The sequence below is a fragment of the Caloenas nicobarica genome, chromosome 2, assembly GCF_036013445.1.
Source record: "Caloenas nicobarica isolate bCalNic1 chromosome 2, bCalNic1.hap1, whole genome shotgun sequence".
NCBI lineage: Eukaryota > Metazoa > Chordata > Aves > Columbiformes > Columbidae > Caloenas > Caloenas nicobarica.
This window is the reverse complement of record NC_088246.1, coordinates 44568898-44593340: the sequence shown is the minus strand read 5'-3', so window position 1 is coordinate 44593340 and position 24443 is coordinate 44568898. Positions and strand designations below refer to the sequence as shown.

At 42.2% G+C, this 24443-nt stretch overlaps 1 protein-coding gene across 3 annotated transcripts in view; it reads right to left on the bottom strand.

The window, feature by feature from the left end:
- Window positions 1–17176, bottom strand: part of CMTM8 (CKLF like MARVEL transmembrane domain containing 8) — a 37199-nt gene extending 20023 nt beyond the window's left edge. For all 3 annotated transcript variants that reach the window (XM_065629594.1, XM_065629595.1, XM_065629596.1), the window contains exon 1: window positions 16941–17176. In XM_065629594.1, the coding sequence (XP_065485666.1) occupies window positions 16941–17111 (171 nt within the window). In that variant the 5' untranslated portion in view covers window positions 17112–17176. The remainder of the gene's footprint in view (window positions 1–16940) is intronic.
- Between the last annotated feature and the right edge of the window lie 7267 nt (window positions 17177–24443).

The window sequence follows — 24443 nt, the reverse complement described above, 5'->3', positions numbered from 1 at the left end:
CTAAGAAAGGCTATTGCTGCATTCTAAATCCACTTAAACATAGGGAAAACATTAACTGCTCATTCAAAAAAATTATTTTTTTTTAATTTTTAGAATGAAAGGATAATATCTTCATTTCCAGCTGAACACCACAGAAATTGGTGATGTCCAACACAGAACTTTTGCTCACTGTGAGACAAAATCCTATAGTCACCAGAAGTTTTAACAGTTTCCCTTGCCTGACAAACAGAAGACATGAGAAAATAAGTCTGCATCCAGATCTGTTGTTGTCTGCCTTTTTGGAAGCTTATTGTACTACTTGACTATTTCTGTATCAAGTCCCAAATATAAAGTCCTACTCCAGGAATCATTATCCATGTTTTTGGGTAAAGATTAAGGATTTGATAAAGACTGATCCACGTGTTGTAGAAGTACCTGACTGAAAAAAATTTTTCCTTCTCTGGCAAAATTGTTTTCTTTCTTGAATGCATTTTGCATTAACAACATAGAAGAACAGCATGCCTATAAATATTTAACATTTGCATATGCTTTTCTGGAAGCATTTGTGTTCACAGACTTCACAGCCAGAAAGGACCATTTTGGCCGTATGCACAATGGTATAAAGATTCCAGCCTACAACGTGCCTTTTGGAAAGAGATGATGTCTTGGCACTGATACTGCAATGATAATTGCAATTGTCTCTAAATCAGCTGCCATCATGCCTATTACTCTCATTGTTGAAAAACCCCAGCAAAGTCAGTTTCCAGGCATGTCCTTTTCTCAGATCTCTATTTGATACCAATGTATCAAAGATAACTTTGTACTAAGAGTCATATTTAAAATTGTTGACAAGACACAACTGAACAAGAGATAATCACAAATAGCTTGTTGCCAGAAGCAATGGGTATGTGGGGTTTTTTTGGTTTGGTTTGGCTTGATTTGTTGTTGGTTTGTTTTTTTAGGTGGGTTTTTTGTTCCCTCCCTGCCCCTCTCCCCCCCGCCCCCTTTTTTTTTTCTCTTCTCTTTTTTCTTTTTACAGTAGTTGTAGAAAGAGTTGAAGGAATCAGGAACAGGGCAAATCCAGAATTAAGTTTTCAACAGAGGCCTATTTAACAGTTATTACCACTGTCCCACCATCAATGTTTGCAGAGAAGTTTAGGGTACAAAAGCAAATCTAAGATGAAGAAGTATATGCAAGTGAAAATATTAATGCCAAAGGAAGAATATTAGTTGGACAAACATGTAAAAACACACTTCAGATCAGTCATGCTTTTAGAGAAGTCCTTGCTACCATGCTCCATAACTTTATTTTTAAGGTTCTGAAGAAAAAACCTCCACAGGCCTGAAGGACTTCCCACAGCCTGTCTGCTCTCCATAATAAATGCTCAAGTGGTGCATGCAGCATAAGAGAACAAAGTAAAAAGCTCTGTGGGATACCTGACACTTGAAATTCAAACTAACAAAGTCATAAATTAAGTATATATGCCTGTGTGTGAGGCAGGGTATAATGTTCTCTGACTGCTTCAATAGGCCTTGTATAAACAAAGAACAGAACAACTCGCTACAACTATCGGTTTTCTAGTTGCAAGGAAAAAAAGTCTCCAATCCAAAAAAAAAAAAAAAAAAAAAAATCAGGGCGTGAAGACATTGGCTTATTTAGATTTAAACAAGTCAGCAGAAATGATTTGGTGTCCCTCAGATGTCTGCTCTGCTTTTCTGCCAGAGGTTATTGCCCTGCAAGAATGGCTGCACACAAAGCTCCTCCTGAATTACTGCACTCTACTGCCCAGTGTATCCGAGGTAAATAAATCACTCGTTTGGGTTATCACCATATGCTGAACTGTGAACTGCAGCAAACAGCAAGGCATGGAGACCTGTTCAGCTGCCTGCGTTTAAGAGCTACCGGCTTGAAATCAGAACTTCTATATTTGCCTCCTCTAATATACTGAGACAGAAAAGTCAAGGAACAAGCAAGAATCACAGAATCACAGAATGTTAGGAATTGGAAGGGACCTCGAAAGATCATCTAGTCCAATCCCCCTGCCAGGGCAGGAACACCCAGATGAGGTTACACAGGAAGGCGTCCAGGCGGGTTTTGAATGTCTCCAGAGAAGGAGACTCCACAACCTCCCTGGGCAGCCTGTTCCAGTGTTCCATCACCCTCACTGAGAAGAAGTTTCTTCTCAAATTTAAGTGGAACCTCTTGTGTTCCAGCTTGAACCCATTACCCCTTGTCTTACTGTTGGTTGTCACCGAGAAGAGCCTGGCTCCATCCTCGTGACATCCACCCTTTACATATTTATAAACATTGATGAGGTCACCCCTCAGTCTCCTGAGGGTAAAGGGTAAGTGTCACGAGGATGGAACCAGGCTCTTCTCAGTGACAACCAATGGTAGGACAAGGGGCAATGGGTACAAACTGGAACACAGGAGGTTCCACTTAAATATGAGAAGAAACTTCTTCATGGTGAGGGTGCCAGAGCACTGGAACAGGCTGCCCAGGGAGGTTGTGGAGTCTCCTTCTCCGGAGACATTCAAAACCCACATGGACACCTTCCTGTGTAACCTCATCTGGGTGTTCCTGCTCCAGCGGAGGGATGGGACTAGATGATCTTTCTAGGTCCCTCCCAATCCCTAACATTCTATGATTCTGTCATCTAGTCCAACCTACTGCCATGAGCAGGGACATCTTCAACTAGATCAGGTTGCTCAGAGCCCCATCCAGCCTGGCCTTGAATGTCTCCAGGGATGGGGCATCTACCACCTCTCTGGGCAACCTGGGCCAGTGTTTCACCACCCTCATTGTAAAAAATTTCCTCCTTACGTCTAGTTTAAATCTCCTCTCTTTTAGTTTAAAACCATTACCCCTTGTTTTATCAGAACAGGCCACTTATCTAGCAAACTGTGACCACAGTTCTAGCACGGGCTACAATTTTGTCCTAAAATTTAGGCAAATTTCCTCAGTGTGAGATCACAATATTGGTCTAAAATATAAGCACTGCTTGCTCTCCATCCCATCCAACCTCCCTCCCCCCCAGCCCCTGCATTACAGATGCCGAGTCAGCAGATCAGGACACCAGCTCTGTCTCAAGACATGGTCTCTCGCATAGGCATAGACTAAATTGTGAAGGAAAAAAAAAAAAAAAAGAAAGAGGACAAGGCTTCCACACTATCAACCACTGACAGATGAGCAAGGCAGATAACCAGAGGGCAGTCACCTTGTCAGCCTTCAAGACCAAATTAGCAACTGCTTACCAGCCAACCACCTCTGCAGCACTCAGCATTCATCATGGTTTAAGGTGACGGGAACCGTGACTGTATCAGCTGCTGGTTCACTGGAGGTGGCCACAGCCTGACCCGGCATGCAGCTGGCAGTACCAATATCCAAAAATGCAGCAATCGACTCTGTCAAGGGCTATCTGCATCTGACCTGCAATTCATTAGCAGCAAGTCATGCAGCACACATGCCAAAGTTGTAAGGAAGAGAGCTCCAGGTAAGGTAGCAAAAGCCAAGGAGCCGAGGGAATGGCCTGCTCTGGCAGCAGGCTCCCTTCCCACCCAAGTAGTTCTGAAAAACCCAGGCCTTTTCCTGTAGTTCTGTTTATATTACACCATCCCCAATATACACAACCACAAAATTATATTTACTTAGCTAACTTCCACACCTTTTCCCTTTCTCTTTCCTCAGATTTGGATCATTGCTTTCTTCTGCCGAATATTTTCTTCCCTAGAATGACAATAGGGCAGATACAATGAAGAGGTGTTACCAGTCTTTGTTCAAACACTCTTTGTTCAGTATTTCAGCTATTTACCTCCTGCGCAGAAGTTCCTGTTTTCCCACTGAGGGGGGAAGGGAAGGCCATCTATGGCAGCTTTTTGTTTAAAAAAAGTCTGTGTGCAATCAGAGATATTTAGTATATTTTCCCTCCAAAGCATGGCATTACTGGTTTCGAATCAAAGAGGAAAAATTCTTTAGAGAACTCAAAAAATCCGACTACAAAAGTAATTTTGGCAGGTATCCCTTTCTTCAAGCTACCAACTATTCCTATATCAAAATGCTCAAATCCACACACATTGACAACTCAGCTCACTATCATGAGCTGTGCACAAACACAGAAGCATGTAACGTAACCTCCTACTGCCAACAATGTTCCAGGTTTTGGCAAGGAAAACCAAGGAGGCAGAAAGGAATTAGGCCACCGAAACACACCACTAGCTGGGAGCTTTGCTATTTCACACAAAGGGAAAAGGAAAAACTCAGCATGCACAGAGATACAGGAGAAGGCATATTTAATTTGATAATCCAGTGACAGCGCAGGAAAGCCAGGGGACACACTCATTCATTGGACTGAAGGAACATGTTTAAATTGACATTTGTGATGTTAAGCTGTTTTGACACCTAGGATTTAAGAGTATCATGAGGTTACAGCGATGCAGATATAACAAAGTGACTAACGCTTCATCATGAAATAATATACCTACTTGTACTGTGGGATGCATGACTTTAGGGAGCTTTAAAGAAATATGTGAATTAGACACTAGGGTTATACATTATCTGAGGAACGGACCTGCACAGCTTCCCCTTTTATCATTTATCAGCTACCCTGTTCAAGCCAAAGAAACTGCGCATATGAAATGCATAAACAAACAGGTAGCACGTTGCAGGGGAACCTTGGTAACAACTAGGTTAACTGCCTTTAATTTTCCCAAAGTCAGTTCTAGCACAGTAGGTCAACACACAAAAAAAAGGTTAAAAGCGTCAATTAGGCTCCTCTTAATCTCAGTCTAATTTGAAAGCAAGTACTCCACACGGGGGTACCAGAGAGGAAATATCTTAAGGGAGGTGATCTCTTACTAGACTAATCCATAGAGTTGGCAAATGAAACAAATGGGGAAAGCTTCTGGGCACTGAGGAAGGAACAACAGAGCTGCCCCTTTAGCAATGCTCACAAGTGGAAAGGAAACGACTATCGGAAAGGAGCTGTTGTTTTTTAAGAGCCCAGCAAACAATATAAGTGCAGATTAGCGTGTGTAGTCTTAGCAGTACGCAGGCTTTCATGTTCTTTTTATTTCATGTGCAGATATGTCAGGGTGACTAAAGTCAATGGAAAGTTTGCAGCAGGTTTTAACAGCATCAAAAACTGATTTGTTATAACTTTCTCTTCGTAACAATACCATATGTGTACATTGGATCTTAGTCGGATTTTGTTCCCATAAGCTCATCTGGACTCTATTTGCACCTCTTCTCAGGTCATCTTGTTTGTGTACTTTGTCTATGTAACATTACAGAGAGAACCACCACCACCAGTCAAAATTAAGTGTTCTTTTAAAAGGCACTTCTCCACATTTTTTTTTAAACCGAGACCTAAACTGAAGAGACATTTTGAAATAAACCTGTTTTCTACCAATTTTTTAGGCAAAAATTACTTTTGGGGTAGGTTTTTGTTGTGTGTGGGTTGTGGTTTTTTTGTTGTTTGCTTTGGTTGGTTGTGGTGGTTTTTTGTTGTTTGTGGTTTGAGGTTTTTGTTTTGGTTTGTTTTGTTTTTTGAGGCTAGCATTTCACTGTTCATCTTAATAAGAAAGAGAAATTTAGATGTAACCAAGCTTAAAGAATTCCATCTCATATATTGCTGTGTACTCTGTTTAATTTTAACTTGACCTGGTAAAACACTTTCTAAGAGACCCCATCTCACCTTTAACACATTATCTTGACTTGCTTACTTCAGGCAAACATTTGCTAGATAGTCCTCTGTTACCATATAAAGAGAATGTCAAGTTCTTTGTGCAAGTGTCTGGTCATGTTTCACGATTGCCAAAGTCTATAAAGAAATCCCAAGCTTGAACAAAATGTGTGTAAACCTTATTCTCCTGGCTAAGATTCCTACCCTTTTTGCTGAGAAGATAAACATGGAAAAGTCTTTAAACATACCAAATGGAACAATGAAGATGTGATTAGTAACATAAAAAGTTGTTTATCATTATTCCACTCTTGGTAAGTCTCACCATTCGATTATAGTTCTATAGGCCTGTGTAATATGTTCAAAACTGGTTTTATACATCTCCAGATGGAGGTCATAATCCAAACAAAAAACAAGGCACAAGAGAACCCATCTCTTCCAGCAGGTCATTACTTTCCTCTTGCACACTGCCTTTTGAAGTAAAGTCTCATTAATACAAGAATCTACTCAAAACAGTAAAATAAGGATTGTGGTTTTCCAAAAGTAAATATAGTAGTTTCTCAATGACAACTATCTTTCTCTCCAGTAGGAATTTTACATGGCATCCAGACTCTGACATAAGCCACGTTGCTGTGCATTTGGAGAAGAAAAAACACCAATACCGTATACATTTGTACCGTGCTCTATCTTAGTAACTCCACAGGAAAGGAGAAATACTTCCATCTTGGAGGTCAACCAGCAATCTATGGTACTAAATAACTGTTTTAAGTGTATTACACAGTCCAATGAACATGGCTTACGCACACAGTGAGGCTTCCCAATATAGATCAGAAATCCCAATCGAGATCCTGCTTTTCCCTGTATCCTGAATTTCTCATCCTGAAGAACTTCTCAGCTTTTTTAGTAATCTTTCACTGAGGTCATCACAACATCGTAGTAGGTCTGATGACAAAACCCAAGTCTGTCCAACCTGCTCTATGCCTATGGCTCAACCAAAAGCACTTGTTTGTTTAAAAGAAAGCACCTCCCACAATGCAAGGACCAAACACGTCACAATATTCACCGATAACCTAAAACACTGTATCACTAAAAGTATTTCAAGTATTCTTCCAAAATACTACAGTATTTTTCATAGCTTTGTCCACCTACAGCTTTATAAAACCATTAAAGATGGATGTCTCATACTGAGCAGAGCCTGTTCTTTCAGTTGCGTCACACCTCTTTCTCGCAAGGCCCCATTTTGCCAAATTCTTATGGCAGGAGCTCCATCTTCTGTGCTGATTCCCTGTGTCAAGCCTGAAGAAGAGCAGTGTGGATGAAGATCATGCAAAACAGGCCTTCAGCAAGTTACCCTGAGCTGCTGGGCAAGAAAGGCTTGAAGGAAGGAAGGGACAAAAAAGAAAAAACAAAACAAACCCCACAACTACAAGAGTTGGAAAGTTAAGACTTGGGACGAAGAGGCAAAGATTGCACAAGAAATAGAAAGGCAGAAACGTAAGTTGAAATGCTTTCCCTTAAGTATGCAACAAAGGCGGAAATAAAGTTCTCATACATCTTAATTCTATCATTAGTTATGTATACATTATGGTATAGTCTGTAACGACGTGACCACACACTTTTCCCCTCTCCACACCACCACCACCTGCGTGCAGCAACAGAAGGCAGAGCCTTCTTCAGAGCCAATGCCTCCCATTATTTTGCTTTCACCTTGTTTACTTGTGTGGCCTGCAGAGTTGGTCCCTGGGTGCAATTCAGGGCTTTGTATCCACATGGGCCCTTTAAAAGTACTTCATTATCTGAGTTATCTCACAGGTCATTAGTAAACTATTAAATGCATCTCTGTGAGATAAAGTAGTATAGCATCCCAATTTTACAGACAGAGCACTAAAATCAAGGTCAAAAGTACTTGCCAAATTTCACTGGAAAAGTCATTTTTCCTACAGCACTAAACATGGCACCACATTTTGCCTCATCAGAACATGGCTCCTGCAGACTTCAGCTACAACTGCGAATAATCATTTCTTTTGCTTCTCAGCCCCAAAGCTGGGGACCCAGAAAATGAGAAAAGCAAGCACACTGAAATGCCAGGCTTACTTGCCTTATCTAGCATCCCACAGGAACACTGTAGCGCAAGCAGAAGATAAAAATCAGATTTTCCAAGGAATCAATTAGCCAGGAGACCACCCTTTTTCTTTGAATAACCCGTTTCTTTACTCATGACATGCCTTCCTCCAGTGCTGTGTGCACAGTATCCCAGTAACTCCCAGAAAAACTCTCCTGTGCAATGACCGTGTCAGAAGTTACTTGATAAAAATAAAGTGATCACGCAGGTTTTGACTAGATTCCAGTGTCTGCACACAATCCAATACCAAACCAACATTGCTAGGGTGAACATCAGTTCTGGAGCTTCTTCATTTCCAAGGCCTTCAGCTGTAATAATATTTTTTATTGGTTTTGTATATGTCTACACACACGCAAGCTCTTTGGAACAGCATATGATGTTACTGGCAGCAAGATACATCACGGTTTAGAAATTAAACTAAAACCAAACCAATGCACAGCTCGTATCACAGTTGTGCTCTGAGCCTTTAAAAGACAACTGTGCATTTGTTTACACTTTCCAATCTACATCAGTAGCAGACATCCAACCATGGATTCACCCTCCCCTCACCTGATCCTTGTCAGAGCCTGCCCTACAGTGACTGTCTCCAGTTGGGGACCACCAACGCTGATTGATTTATCAGCTGAAGTGTCATTTTAAAGATACATTGCAGAGGTTTTTCTTCTGTTGGAGGTTTGCCTACTCCCCTGATCCCCCCCAATGCTTAATTCCTGCCTCTCAAAACCGTGCTGCCATGTTCAGCTATTACCTGCTGCAGGAGCTGCAGCCTTGGGAACAGCACTTCTGTTGAATGAGCAGATGCTAAAATAGACATTAAAGGGACTCTTTCATGTAATCACTATACACACACAAGGGGGAAAAAGAAAGAAGGGGGGGGGTCCTGTTAGTGGCTGTACAGATTCCAGGCTAAATAAGTAGTCTGTGCGAAACAATGTCACCTTTAATATATTTAAATCCAGGCCTGGACACAGCAGTCACATTTAAAGCTGATAGAAACCAGTCTTGTTTTCAGGTATGAAGCAGAGGTTCTTGACAGGTTTCCTTTCAAGTTGCACAGATCAGGCTATCAGCCAAACACAAGCAGCAATTACCTGAGCATGATCAGGGAAGCTGCTTTCCCCATGTGGCCTCCTTCCAGTCCTACCTAGCATGTTTTAATATATATATTCTTTGCACCTAGATTATGATATATTCAAAGACTGATAACATATTGCTGATTATTACCATGCCTACTTAGTTCACCTCAGTTCTGCAGATTTTAGCACATCCCATATTGGACCAGAAATATTGTGGCTGCACAGAAGAAACTCCTGGGACAGCATCCCTCTAATGATACCAATTTGTTGAAATTTGTTTTATTTTCCTTCAAAGATTTTTGTCTCGACAAACTTGTGGTTGCATCAGCATCATCTGCACACCCGTACCTTGTGAAAATGAATAGTGTAAACACTCCATATTGTGCTCTAACTTGGCAAAAATGCAGTTGTGCCCAGGACTGATCCAAGTCCGTGTACCGAAGTGATGTAGCAAAGCCTGGATCCAGTATTAATGAGTGTGGAACCAAGACCCCAGCCTCTTGCAGTCCACTAATATAAGCTTAACACCAAGCCTTCCTTCGACTAGACCCAGCTTCGACTGAGAGCAGTGACTCTATTCTTTCCTTACTCAGTCCCTCGTCCCCCGGAGTTCAACCAGTCTCATACCTGAGCCACTCCTTTCCGAGGCAGGTGAGTCAGTGCCAGCAGCTTCCACGGGAACTGGCTCAGGCCAGATGAACAGAACTACTTTGCCAAAGGTCTGATGGATGCTAAAATCTGTTTGCTATTTGACCCTAGAAAAGAGGGCCTGGTCCTCTCTGCAAGGACATACTTGCTACTGCTTTTCTGTAATTGGAACAGGAAGAAGTGCAGATGTATCACACTGTCACAATAAGTACTTTATCCAAAAGAAAAATGAAGCTAAAAAATACATACATACATACATATATATATATATATGTATATAAAAGCAGGACCATTAGAAACTGACTATACAGTACTACTATTCCCAGGGGAGAATAGTAAAGATCAGCAGGATGAATGAGGACGTACTCAGCAAACAAGGGCAGCACAACATAATTCCTGCTACGCTCCCATTCAGAATGGTTGAGAGTCCCTAGGATAACTTTTCTGTGGTTTTGAGAATCCAGTTTTTAGGAAGCATCCTTGAGCCAGGGCTGCTCCAACCCTGCCTGTTGCTGCAGGACACAGGACAGAGCAGACGCATGCGCAGGGTCCCCAGGTGTGCAGAGTGCTCCCAGGGCTGGGAGCAAAGGGCATCTGCTCCTGCTGGAGAAGAACCACTTTGTTAATGGTTAAGACAAGGAGTCAGAAACCTGGGGGGCATTTATGATTTTGCAAGAGTCTAGTGTGATTCATAGTCAATTGACCTTTTTGTCTTTGTCCTTTACCTGCTCACATTCCTACTACACTGCCAGCAAATATACCTCTTCATCATACATGGCATGGAAAACTTTTTTTTTTTAGATCGGCATACACTACTTCAAGATCCTCTAATTTGAGGTCTTAACAATGTGTAATAAATCATTCCAAGGAGAAGGCAGGAATCCCAATGTGAAAAGAGGAAAAAAAGACTATAACACATCAGGGGAAAAAACAACAAACCAACAATCACAGAGAAAATAGACAAAGACGAATGAAGGATTTGTATTCATTTTAGGACAAAGTGCAGCATCAAGAATCTCCATCATTTGCTGTATCTGACAATACCACTCTTCTCACAAGCAACTCAGTTCCCATAGTACAATTATGCAGGGACATGGGACTTCTTGGCAGGGGGGAGGGAAAGTCTTCCATAGCTTCCATAATGATTTTTAATGGACCAGATGGCATCACCAGAAAAAAGGCAGTTCTTTCAGGGATGCAGTCCCAATATCTTTCCAACAGCATCATCAAAATTTGTCCTCAGACCATGATGGTTTTAGCCTCAGCACTCATCCTTACGAGTCACATACCCAGTCACAGCATCCTGCTAAAGCTAAGAGCCGAGGAAGCTGTACCTGTTCCATTACGAATAATGGGAGGACTGCACATCTCACCAACAGACAGAGACAGGCTACTGAAGGAAAAAAAAATAGCTTTGGATTGCATAAGAATTTTTGTAGGTACAAAAGAAAGAAATTGCTTTCTAGAGTTTGGGAGGGGTGAGGGAGAAGGAATTATATTTACTATCCACCCAAGAACAAAGTTGATGTTTAAGTATGTCTGTAAAGCATTCTCCTCATGAAGAGATAATAACATTTCATACACATTCCACCTTAACCTTGAGGTATTGAGAATATTTTGCATTTTTGACCTTTTGTAAAATATCTGCATTGAAACTGAGAGGCATTTTCACCTTCTTACCATGTCAGTCCTAATACTATTTCTATCTACACTTCGTGCACATTCCAGACAACTCTTTCCAAAGCTTCTGTTTTCTTGCATCCCCCGAATAGTTCTTTTTTCCTAAGGAAACACCCTGATCTTGTGCAGGAAACCAAAGACCTTTAAGGAAATGGAACTTTAAACAATTATATGACCCTAGAGGAAGATGGAAATCATATAGATATGTGTATCCACTACACTAAGGGTTGGTGATAGGAAACAGCACCTAAAGAAAGGGAGAACAGAAACCTGACTTCAGTGAGAGTTTTGTCTGATCAAGAGCACAGGAGAGAGCTTAGACTTTACATTGTGTGTTTTCTTATTCATGCACAGGAAGATGAAGCTACTTCATGAAGTGACTGACGAGTACAGGATACTTCTTTTCACTCAGTAATTCAAAGTGAATCGTTTTAAGACCACGCTTACGTACACCTCCTCTAGGTAACACACTCGTTCAGCATGTCAGAAGGTGCCTCAATGTTGTCAACTACATGCAATCAGACATGCTACGACTGCAGCAAAAACTGCATTATAAGAACAAATGAAACCCAAAAGCAACAACAACCCCCCCCCCCAAAACACAAATCTTTACAGTTCCTAATAGAAGATAAAGTCTTGCTGCTACTCAGGTGAGGAAAGGGGTTTTATGAAAGTCCCTCTGTGTTTCTGAGGGCTACCCAAGAACTTGGGGTGCAGGAGGAGCATGGGATCTATACACAAAACTCCAAACTGCAGTCACAGAGGGCATAAGACTAAAAGAAAAAGCTAAATGCAAGGAGAGCTTTAGAAAATTAAGTACAATTTTTGTCTTTTAGCTTTTTCACAGTAGATGGTCCCACTGTCTTACTTCTGTTTTTCTTAACATATACATGGTTTCACTGCCAACTTAATCCAAAACCTGAATATCTATAGATGTTTTGTATGCATCTCTTAGAAAAAAAGGGGGGAAAAGACAACTGAACAAACATTTGGACATGCCCAGTTGTTCTGGTTTGGGTAATCTCAGTATCTTAAATCTGACATAACTTTCAACATCTGTTTAATATTTTGAGGCTGACCACTCTACTAGAATAAGAAGATTCAACAAGATGTCTTTTCTTAATTAAGCCTTCAAGGGTCTTACATTTGAACAAAAATGAAATAGTGACCAAAATTACTTTTATTGACCAGAAATATAATTTCAAACCATAATGCTATGTGATGCCAACAATATAAAGAACCTCTTATTAGGCTTCTATTTCAAGTCTATATCTTACTCTGGGCATTTCACTCAAATAATTATCTGCATAGAATTGCATGAAGAAATGCAACTGTAATTACAATTTACTAAAATTTACACCATCGCAAGCTTTCACTTGCAGCAGCAGCATAACAACCTTCCAAACCTTTCTAAGCTATATAGTGTGTGTTTTTGTTAAGGACAAATAGCCATCACAAGCCTTAACATTCACAGAGCAAGTTCTATGAGGGACTGTATCTAGCAACATACTGGTGTGAAGCAAAACCCTGACAGAACCAATGTCGTCCCTCTAAAAAGTAAATATTTTTATAATTACCTCCATAGCAACCACAAAACTCTCCACTTCTGCAAAGTGATCCATAATGCTTGACTTCAGAAGCTGATTTTAAACTGTCAGAAGGTATCACTAACTATCATTTATCTTGGCCATAAAATTCCCAGGAAGACAAATATATAGTCTTTCTGGGCCAGCATTGTACAGAAGAGAAACACTCAAAAGACATCTCTGGAAATTGCTATACTTGCTTCTTTTGAAAATATAAATCCTCCGGGCGGGGGGCAGTTACACTATAGGAATAAGTCTCAATTATCTTCTGTAGGATATACTTTTATTGCAGTGTCAACTCAGGTGATCGAGATCTTTAATTAAAGACTTTATGTAACATCACTTCTAATATGCTACTTTTCACCAACAGATCTCAGTGTGCCTTACAAAGATTTATATCCATATTCCACAAATGGAGAAATCATTCAGAGATGCTAGAGAAAGGCAGATAAATTCATTGTCAGTATTCACTGGCCAACTAAGGTCAGTGAATCCAAGTCTCCCAAGTCAGAAGCTCCTGCCCTGTTCAGCAAGCATCCTTACTTCTAAGTAATTTGGATAAACATCCGAAAAATTGTTTTATGCTAGTTCCCAAAGGCCTCTCTCAGAAATCCAGTGGCATTTTCTATTTTGCTCTTTGCAGAGAAATAAACTGCCCCCAGTTCTTTACCAGTAAGTGGCAGGAAACCTTACACGCCCTCAGGTCAGGGAGGCAGATGTAAAGGCAATGGAAATCTGTCAGCACCAGGTAATTTAGCCCACGCTTCAGGCTGCAGCTCTGTGTTCATTCATACTAGATGTGTGCAGTGCTAGACCAAGCGGCATTACAAAATTAAGCTGAACCAGGTTTGGGTGTGTGATTTCATTAGTGCTCACTATACACAGTCAACCTCATTCCAGATTTATACCAGCTTTAAAGCAGCTACGTGAAGGACAGATAATACCAGGTCCATCATAAAACCTGTCTTTATAAAGCTAACTCATTTTGAACAAATTGTAAACAGCAGACTGGGTTAATAGCAGACCAGTGTTTTGCAGCATCGCAAAGAATCTCTTAGTAGGAACTGCTCAGCTGATTTTACTGTGCCATTAAACTACAGCCTCAGTGCAGAAGCAGGCTGGTTACGAGTGCACGTGGCAATCCACACAGCAGTTTATTCGTCTTCACAGTACACTAATTAGGGAGGTAAAAGCAAAACCTGATCAAGATCCTTCATTTAAGGGAAGGAAAGATTTAATTTACATGGTAACTTTGTGCTTCTCCATTCTCTTTGGTTGAAGAATAACACAGATTTGCCCTTTTCCTATACAGAGACAAGAGGTCCAGTTCCAAAGCCACAAACTGTGCCCCTTTTGCTGCCTGCGCTTCGCTGACTGACAGCACAAGTAATTAAAAATTTAGGCAGCCCTACAGTGCAAACTCAAAGCATTTAGCACTGTTGTTTAACAGCCCTGGCTTAGCTTTAACGTAGTATCCTAATGAACAGGGCTCTGGCAGATAAGTAACTGAAGTGATAACAATCTTACCAAAAACAGTCCTCTTCCCTGCCCATCTCACAGGTGTCTCCAAAGCAGGGGCAGCAGAAGCAAAGGTCTGTTCTTACCACAGCTGCTGCACTTGATAGCTTGGTGCTCAGACTGAAAATGATCTATCCCGCTGCAAACTCCTGACACTGAAATACAGACACATGTATGAAGTTGTCCCATTTACAGATCCTTAGCAGAAGGATCATGCTGTGAGCTGGGGGTGAGCGGGGTCAGAAATATCCTGAGGAGCCAACCTGTGCAGGCAAGCCACACCTTTTGTATAAATAAGATGGTCAGAACAAGCAAGAACTGACTGATTGGGGGTACACAACTCCATTACTGCTGAGTATGCACAACTGATTTTGAAATAGAGATCTTGTGTAAAGCAGGTCATGGTTTCTTAAAGCACATTTTATCTCAGAAGAAAAAAAAAAAAAGTATATACAGAACTGGTGGAAAAGGTTTGGCCAAAAAACAATGCCAAACATATATGTATATACACACACATAAATATAAACCAACTTATTTGATTTTAATAACAGTTTTTATTTCAGTTAATTCCATATCAAGGTATTCACTAATATTTTTTTATTTTCCTTTAATTTCACAGAAGAACAGCTACTCTACGTGCTTTAAAATAAGCAGAGTTAAAAACCAGAAGCATTTCCTCAAGGGCAGTATCTAGTAACTCTCCACTTCTGTAGGACCTGCCTTATTGCTTTCAACTTTTTATTAATACTGCCCTCCATTCTCTCAAATATATAATCACAAACCAGTATAAGTTCATCTACACTACAGATTTCTATCGGCTCCTTTGAGTTGACCAGGAACTGTATGTCTTCACACTGTTGATCAATAAAAATACATGTGTGGAAGCCTGTAGTGCAGACACAACTCTGCAGTAGCCTACAAATTCAGGTACCATTGTGTTTCTTTCTGAAGCTGGTAAATGTGTTCTCAAGCACTGACAAAACTTAAGCCAAAGCTGGCTTTAAATATCAATATTAATGCACTCAAGCATCTCATAATGGTGGCTGAAGAATCATTTTATAATTATTCCAGGAGTCAGGAATGGCTGATAGCAAATAAAGTCCCCCTAAAAAACATCATCACTCTGTTTAGAAAGGTAAGCTACACAAATATCATCATCTGTCAACACAAATTAGAAAGCACACTTCCAACAATGAGTAAGCAAGAGCCTGTCCATGCCCTGTGGCCATGTAGCTCAATGGAAGTGCAGCTGACACAGTATTTGCAGCCAGGTTGAATATACAACATTCCAGCAGAGCCTGGGAAAAGCCTTGGGCACCTGTCTTAATAATGTACAGTGGGATCACTCTTCAGATAAAGTACAACAGAATTATGAACCTTTCTTGTAATTAGTAACTGAAAAAAGAGTGGAAAAGAAAGCAGCTTTTCTTTCAAAAAAACTAAGACTTCTTCATTCGCAGATCTACCACAACTCTGACAGTGAAGCATCCCCTGTATTTAACAACCAAAACAAGCCTACCATCACCTGCCTACTAAAGATCGTGAGAATTCCCAACCGTGCCGGCATCCAAGGTACCAACTGGTAGCAGGCTCTGACTTCACACCCTCACCACTCCTTGCCCGCGCAGCAGCCGCCACCTCAATGCGCATCCTCTCTCCCATGGCACTGCTCCTGCCAGAGGTCCTGCACCGCCTGGCAGCCTGAAGCTTTGCTCGGTAATCTTGACTTTGAAGTCTGCAAAACCAACACTCATTCCACTGCTCTGGTGAAACACAACGTTTTCAAGCCCTGAAAACGAATCTGGTCAGATAAGTTAATCCTTCCAGCATCATCAAAGCAAAGACATCACAAAGAAAACTCAAAACACTCAGTTGGGGCAACCAGCTCTTGAAGTTCCTTAGCTATTAAGAGTGTAGATGAGCAGACCTAAAGGAAACTCATTATTTTTAAGTGGAGATGCTGAGTATCTATCGCTTAACGCAGGGAGAGCGGGCAGTCGCCCAGACGGATCCCAGCATTGCCCTGCTCGCTGAGACAAGCTTCTAAGCCCCATCCTGCCTGGCCATTCCTTTACACCTGATAAAGTACCTGAGAAAAAAAAATAAAATCAGTACCAAAAGCAAAAGGTGTTAGCTTGTATCCCGCTCTGCACAGGTGTATCTAATCACTAAGAGCATACAGAACTGGGTTTTATTGACCTACAAAGCGAAGATAAGTTGCCCAATTAATTCTCATTTAACGGCTGTTTGTGCGCTATGAAAGTACGAAGCGCACGCAACCAATGTAGCTAAAGAAAAGCGTCCAAAAAGTCAGCCAGCGCTCAGTTTTTCCACTACAAGAGGCGATGGTACCGCAAACACGGCGGGAGACTGAAAGGACCGCGTGTGCCCTGTGTTACTCTCGCATTTGTCGATAGTTTCCAGGCGGGAGCATCGCGTCCCCACTGCCCCTTCCCTCCGCTCCACCTGCCGCTGCGGACCCCCCGAAGCCTCCTCAGGAGATGAACTGAGGGGGCAAACAGCCCAACCTCCAAACCGCGGCGGGAACGCTCCACAGGGGTGACCCGAAGACCTGCGGAGCGCCCTGCGCCCGCCCGCCGCTCCGCCGCACGGCCCCTGCGCCGCGGCCGCCGCCTTGCCCGCGGTCACTCACGATCTCGGTCACCATGAGGAGCCCGGGGAGGGTCCGCAGGAACTCCCTGTCGTAGGCGAGGGTGCTGGAGCTGGCCGACAGGTTGGCGGTGAAGGAGCTGCTGGTGGTGGTCACCGTGTGGGAGCGAGGGCGCGGTGGCTGCTCCTGAGGCGGCGGCACCGGCGGCTCCATCGTTGGCGCCGCCGGGGGGGGGGGCGGCAGGGGCTGCTGCTGCCGCCTGAGGGGCGGCGGGAAAGGCGGCGCCGCGCCGCTTTGTGTGGCCCCGGCGCCGCGGGCAGCCCCTCGCCTCCGCGCCGGGGGGAGGGTGCTGGGCGCCCGGCCCCGGGCAGAGAGGCGGGTCCGGTGGGGGGTGCCGCCCGCCCAGGAGGCCGCGCAGCCCGCCCGGAGCGGCCCCTGCGGCGGGAGCGGGGCAGCCGCCTGCCGGGGCGGGCGCTGGGGACCGGCCGGCTGCGCCGGTGTGGGGGACCCCGACCCGGGGTTGGTGTTGTGGGGGATCCCCAGCACTAGGGAAGGGCAACGTGGGGCCTTTCCGAACTCATCTCCCGGACTTCTGTCCACACGCAGGCGCTGGGACCACGTCAGGTCCAAGGAGCCAAGCTGAGCCAGCCTTCTCTGCAAAAACACCCCACGAGAAAACGCGATGCAGCCTCATGAGTGAGTGCGCGTGATTTGGGGAGTCCAACCCCAACCACGGGCCATCGTCGTCCATCTAGACCAGGAGCGTCAAACTCATTTTCATCTGGGGCCACATTGCCTCGCTTCAAAGGGCCAAATGTAATTTTAGGACGATATAAAGAGTGTTATTAATTATTTACTTAAATACATTTGTAGCTCAAAGCCTACACTTCACTCATTAAAAAAAGCCGATACGAAATATTCCAAACATTTCTTGATTTAATGCTAGCTAAAAATATCCTCAGATTAGCACAGCGGTGTGTCAAGGGTAGGAATATTTGTCCTGGACATCTGACATGAATCCATGTCGCTTATGCATGACCTGGGTTCCATGGAAAGCACAATTCCTTTCTTGCCCTCTTCAGACTAAGTTCCCCCTTAGCTGTCTAAGATCACTCCTAGGTGGTTTAAAAACAGTAAGTTTTAGTTGTTGACTGAAATCTGCTGAGGACCAGTGAAATATCTCAATAACTTTTCCTCTTATATGTTTACTTGTTTTACTTACCCCCAAAAAAAAGTCTGAATGACTTTGGCATTTGAAAATTCTAGGATTTGGGAGGGGGAAAGGAAAGCTGTATTTCAAAAACAGAAAACCAGCTACTCCTACATTCGACCCTTTGAAGGCAACCACAAGGCTGATGTGGCCCCTAGTGAAAACGAGTTTGACACCCCTAGACCGTCGCCCCTGGCTCCCCGGGCAGCAGAAGTTGACGGGAGATGTGCTGGCGCTGCGGGTTGGCATCCTCAGTGGCTGCCGTGGCTCGTCAGTGCCATGGTGTTGGGAGAGGAGCCACCATGAAGTGCTGCGGGCACGGAACAAGAGGCTAGGAGATACCACAGCCCTCTCCCAGCTGGAAATGGGGATTTAGCTGGGATCTGCCAAACAGCTAAGAGTCAACCGTGGTGTAAAAGACTTTTTAAAAGCCATGAGATTCACTGGAAATGAAAAGTATGAGGTCATTATTGTCCTACTACCTGACAGTGTTGAGCTGTTACGTAACCTACATTTTTTAGTACTTTTCCAGTCTAAAGTGTCACCTTTGGAAAAGCTTCCAGATCATTTAAGGGCTTCTAAAATGATCTTCCATTCCACAAAAAGTACGGTGTTTCAAAAACAAGCAAGCAGGTTGTAGTATTTTTTCAATGCTCGGGAATTCTCATTAGCAAAGCATTTGCATTTGGCAGCTTAGTAAAAATGAAGTGTTTTCCATATGTCTGGTGGCTATTGTCCTTGAATTGTTTACTGCTACTCTCCTCCTGGCTAACAAAGGATGGATTTTGCAGGATTACCTTTCAGCAAGTGATTGAGTCAGCTGGGGAGGGAGGAGGAGGATGTCAAGAGTTTCTCCCAGAAATACAGGAAACGTGAATTACCCAAAAGAACAGGTTCTTGGGCATGATTGTGCCTCCACTCACAGTGTGTGTCACAGCACAGGCTCCATAGGCTCCTTGGAATGTGTGTCTTGGCTCGGGCTCTGTGGGGCCTCTGCATACCCATAGGCACTGGTGACTTTTTTATTTAAGATGGCAGAATTTTGCAGACATGAACTGCAGGTCATCAGAATTAGATGCCAGCCAATCAGCATGATATGATCATATGATTTCTTTGTGGAAAAAAGCAACCAAACAAACATATTAGCAAACCACACACTCAAAACATTTAACACAACATCTCAATAATTAATGAGGAATTTTAAGGTTTTTGGCAAAGCCATCTTTTTTTGTGGAGTTATCAGCATTTCTCTATTGGTTGGGTTCCTGTTTTATCCCTTTCTCTTAAATAAGAGCTGAGATTTTAAAGGAACACAACACATTTGTGCACTGGTCTGTTTAGAGACCTGCTTCAACTGGCTTACAAATAAAAAGTGTTTTATCTGATTGTTCAGCACTGCCAAGCTTCCTTCCAATGCCAGAACAGCCCCCGTTGCTGTTCGTGAGGATCCATTGTTAACAACATTGATTTTCTCCTCTGAAAGACTCGTGTGTTTTCGGTTTTCCACCTATAAGGTCAGTAAGTAAAAGTGAGTAAATGTGGGGCTAAAATTCATGCCAATAGCAAAACTGAACACTAATTTCAAAATGGTTTGAGTAATTCAGATCGCTTTCCCTTTGAGAGCTGATTTGTTTTACACTGGATGTATATTCTCACCATGTTTCCATGATGTTATTTAGTGGTCTCAGTTTTGAAGCATAATGCTAAAACTCTGTATTTTGCTCCCTAAACTTCTGGAGGTTAGTGTTGTTTCAACCATCACAATCAGAGCAATAAATTTCTTCGCGCATCTATAATTCGACCATCCCAGGTCCCGTGGAAAAAGAAAAGTAAACAAAACCACAGATGGGGAAACATTTGGGGTTTGTTTCAAATACATTAAATCTACTACTATAGCTAAGTTTTCAGTGTCTGTTGTAGAGGTCTAGTATCATGACTAATTCAACAAGAACAGGACAGCTATATTTCTGGGCGACTTCTCTGAAGACCAGCTGCCACTCTGGCTTCCTTAACTAGCACATTTTTCTCCAGCAAACATATTCAAATAATGAGTTTCACTAAAAAAACTCCAGAAGCTTTTATGTATCACTGATATTCCAGGAAGCAAATTTCATTCTTTAACTTGACAACATGATACTTTACATTTTGAATGTTAACTTTGAGGCTCTAATTTTTTTGGTTTGCATCCTTGCACTGAAGGCTAGAACTGGAAAGCCTGCAGGGACCATCTGAGCTTAGCTAGATTTTTTTACATGTAGATAGCATCAGAAGCGAAATAATTGAATGCTGCCGCTTGAACAATCAACCTTTTATTACAGAACTACCAAGAGTGAATAAGGTGGCCCATTTTCTGTATTTTAAATTAACCTTTTAAGGAAAGGATTGGTGAAGCTTTTAAACACCAGTCAAGATTGTAACCTCTGTTTGGCAACTACTATAATGAAGTAAACTGTGATTAAAATGAACAAACAAACACACAAAACCAAAACCCACGTAATTTGGTGAAGCCTTTCAGTGCAAATGTTTTAGTAAAAGTGAAATAGCTAATACAAGTATTATCAGGTTTCTAAGTAAAGGGCTCATTCCTGAACGCCCCAATATCTAATTAACAGATTCTTCCATTTAAGCTGGTTTGGTTCTCAGATCCTGAAGTATCAACATTTTTCAGATTACTGATTGAGGCCTCTAGAACTACTTTCTTAACGACAATCTCACTAACTGGAAGTGCTAATTAAAGTAGACTCGCAGGCCCAAGGAGCGGAGCCGACTGGAATTTCCTGAACTGGTTTTCTGTTTTTGAAACACAGCTTTCCTTTCCCCCTCCCAAATCCTAGAATTTTCAAATGCCAAAGTCATTCAGACTTTTTTTTTTTGGGTAAGTAAAACAAGTAAACATATAAGAGGAAAAGTTATTGAGATTTTTCACTGGTCCTCAGATTTCAGTCAACAACTAAAACTTACTGTTTTTAAACCACCTAGGAGTGATCTTAGACAGCTAAGGGGGAACTTAGTCTGAAGAGGGCAAGAAAGGAATTGTGCTTTCCGTGGAACCCAGGTCATGCATAAGCAACATGGATTCATGTCAGATGTCCAGGACAAATATTCCTACCCTTGACACACCGCTGTGCTAATCTGAGGATGAGATATTTTTAGCTAGCATTAAATCAAGAAATGTTCGGAATATTTCGTATCGGCTCTTTTTAATGAGTGAAGTGTAGGCTTTGAGCTACAAATGTATTTAAGTAAATAATTAATAACACTCTTTGGTGGCTTATGACCATATGTAAAAGCTGATTTATACTAACCCAAACCAGAAATACTTGATTTGTCGTTGGGTAGTGACATGTGCTATAGGCACACCTAATGATCAATCAAGGCAAAATGACACTGCGTATGAACTGGTATTTTGCAAAGTAAAGATGGTTTTCATGATTGAGATACTTGGATCTTCTAATGATGCTGCAAGAGAGAGAGACAATACATGAGATGCCCCTGTTTTCAAAATGGCTGTTATTCTGCAAATCTGTAGGGATCTGTCTTTGTATGTGGGGTTACTGAATACGAGGCTTATTTGGTTTTGCAGCATGGCCACCCCAAAATTAACGAACATAAAATCAATACCAGTTGAAATTACAGCCCAGGTAATTACAGTGCATGGGATTTGATCATCAGATATGTAAGTTACTACCCTAATACTGGAAAATGCAAAATGTAGCTGTTCAGGTTCTGTACTGCTTTTCTCACAAATATTTCTTTCTTTACGTGAAGTTTACTTGAATTATACAGTCAAAGGCCTGGCTGTAGGCACAGAGACATTTTACCTGCCAAAAAGCTGTCTTAGAACATACACACTGCCATACAGAGAATTAATTCCATGCTGTGAACAGTGACATAGTGATTTAAGAAGGTTTTTTTTCTTCATTTTTGAAACTATTTTGAAACCATTATCATGAAACTAAGTAAAGTGTTTGGTGATAGAGATTATGCTAAGAAAAGAGATCGCAAAGTACACAAGCCATGTGTTTTCTGTGCATTAGCCTTTCACCAGCTGTTTTGTCTGCTCTGGGAATCTAAAAATCCCTCCCAGCCCTGAAACACAACCCTGTGTTAGACGCTGTGCTGAGGAAAAATTGCATACTTCCTCCAGAGCAGATTTGTACTTAGAATGCAATCCCTGCATGGTATACATATACGTTTAACTTCAGGCCAGAGAGCATGCCTACTCAAATTAAGGGAAGAGTTCATAGTGAGAAGCGTGAAGTCTGTGTACAAATCTTCTCCGAATGGGAGACGTGGTTTTTATACTTTGGGGTCAGGGACCTCCAATCTGTAACGCACCTGCAAGAGTGTGCCCCTATTTTATTTTGCAGGCTGCTCCTCAGCTGTCTTTCTCTACAAGCGCAGCTGCAGGAGCAGCTGGTGGCCGTGACTTCTCGCAGCTGCAAATCACAAGTCACCTGAATACTGAAGAGTGTCCAGTGTCATGTTATGTGAGGAAGGAGGTTACTCTGCCAGACAGGCTGTCCCTGAGGCATGCTCATAAGTACTTTCATTGTGATCATCAGCCCTCCATAGACCTTTAAATATTATTGCGGTACAAACACATACTAGTGATTGCAGTGCTTGAGAATATAAATGTTTCCACTGAACACAGGTGTGTTTTCTACTCACTGGGGGTGGTTCTTGCCTAAGTGTTTATGTAAATCACAGCAGGTAGTGTTTATACAGCACCCAAGCCCAGTGCAAAACAGCTGGAGGAAAAGATCACCTTCACCACTTCTCAATGCCATATTTGTTTTTAGATAATTAATGAAAGACTGAACAATTCCACTGTGGTTTCATGGCAGTATCATCCATGTTTAGAGAGAGAGTTCACAGCCACCTCATAACTTCTGGTGTCAGCTTGCTTGCAGGCTTTATTAGCAGATAGCTGTCTTGCTCTGCTGCGGTTTGGCTCAACACCCTGAAACATGCCTGAGACCTAAAATGCACCTCACATTATGCCACATTATTAGGGGGTGACTTGAGCTTGCTGTATGTCTGTATACGCAGAGAGAAGACATCCAGTAGCTGGCAGGTAAAAACCTAACCAGTTACCACAGCTAGAAGCTGCAGTTGTACAAATTCAGACCGAAAATAAAGCTGCCTTTAAAAAAAAAGCCTTATATTTTTAATACAGCATAATTAGCTATTCGAATAATTGATTAAGTAAAGCAGTAGACTCACCATCATTTTAAATCTACAATTCAAAGCTATGGATTTATTTAAAATATACTCTTTACCAAGATTACATTGACAAATTTTGTGGTTTGTATTATACAGAACATGACTAGAGGCCACCTGAGCGATTTGAGAAACCACAGACTTTAATTCCAACTAATGCCATAAAGCTACAATCTTGTTGATGCTCTGGTCACCCAGCTCTACAACATAAATGTAGTACCAATGGCCAACGCATCACTTCCTTGCCTTGACGTGGTAGCAGAATAAAGGGTCTCACTAATCTTGCTGGCTGTGCCATGCCTGGCCAATAGTCAGGTAATTAAAGTGATATACGGGAAGAATCAGTTTTATGCAGGTGGGCTGCGAGGTTTAAAGGTGGAAAATCTTCATCCAGGGAGAAAAAAAAAAAAAAAAAGGCCAGTGGGCTGACTGCAGGATCTGCTGAAAGAGGTGGCAGCTGGCTGGGGTGAGGTACCAGTGTGTAGATGCTCCATCTGAAGCACAGTAGAGGAGAACTGGAAGGCAGGCAGGGCACTGACCCGAGTCTTGGAGAACACAACAGTGAAAGAAGGCAAAGAAATCCAGGCAGATGTTTTACTGCTCTTTGTGCTGGTTTGCACAGCTGTTCTGCTAGTATGGGACATTTAACATCTACCCATTAACAGAAGGCGAACAAAATGTTAACAGAGGAACACATTATACCACGTAATGGTCTGAAATCTCCAAGTGACTGTGAGGTATGTTATCGGTATTTTCAAATCAGCAATTGATCTTTGCAAGTAGACCAGTCCTAAAAGACTGCTATGAACACAAAGAACAAAACGACCCTGTTATTTGTATTAACAGAATAGTCTTAGCCCTGAAATGAAACAAAACCAAAGAAATTAATCTCCCTAGCGCAAAACACAGTCAAGTTCAGCTAAAAGCAGGACGAAGAGGTGCAGGCACCAGTGTTTTGGAATATATAGAATACTGCTTATGACTATAAATCATTATTGGATGCTTTCATAGCATTAGTGCACAGATAAGCACAAAACCAGCGTGCAAAGCTGCTGTTACCTGGTAAGACTTGTGTCAGGGCGTGAAAAAACGGCTGCAGTGATGCAAGGCAC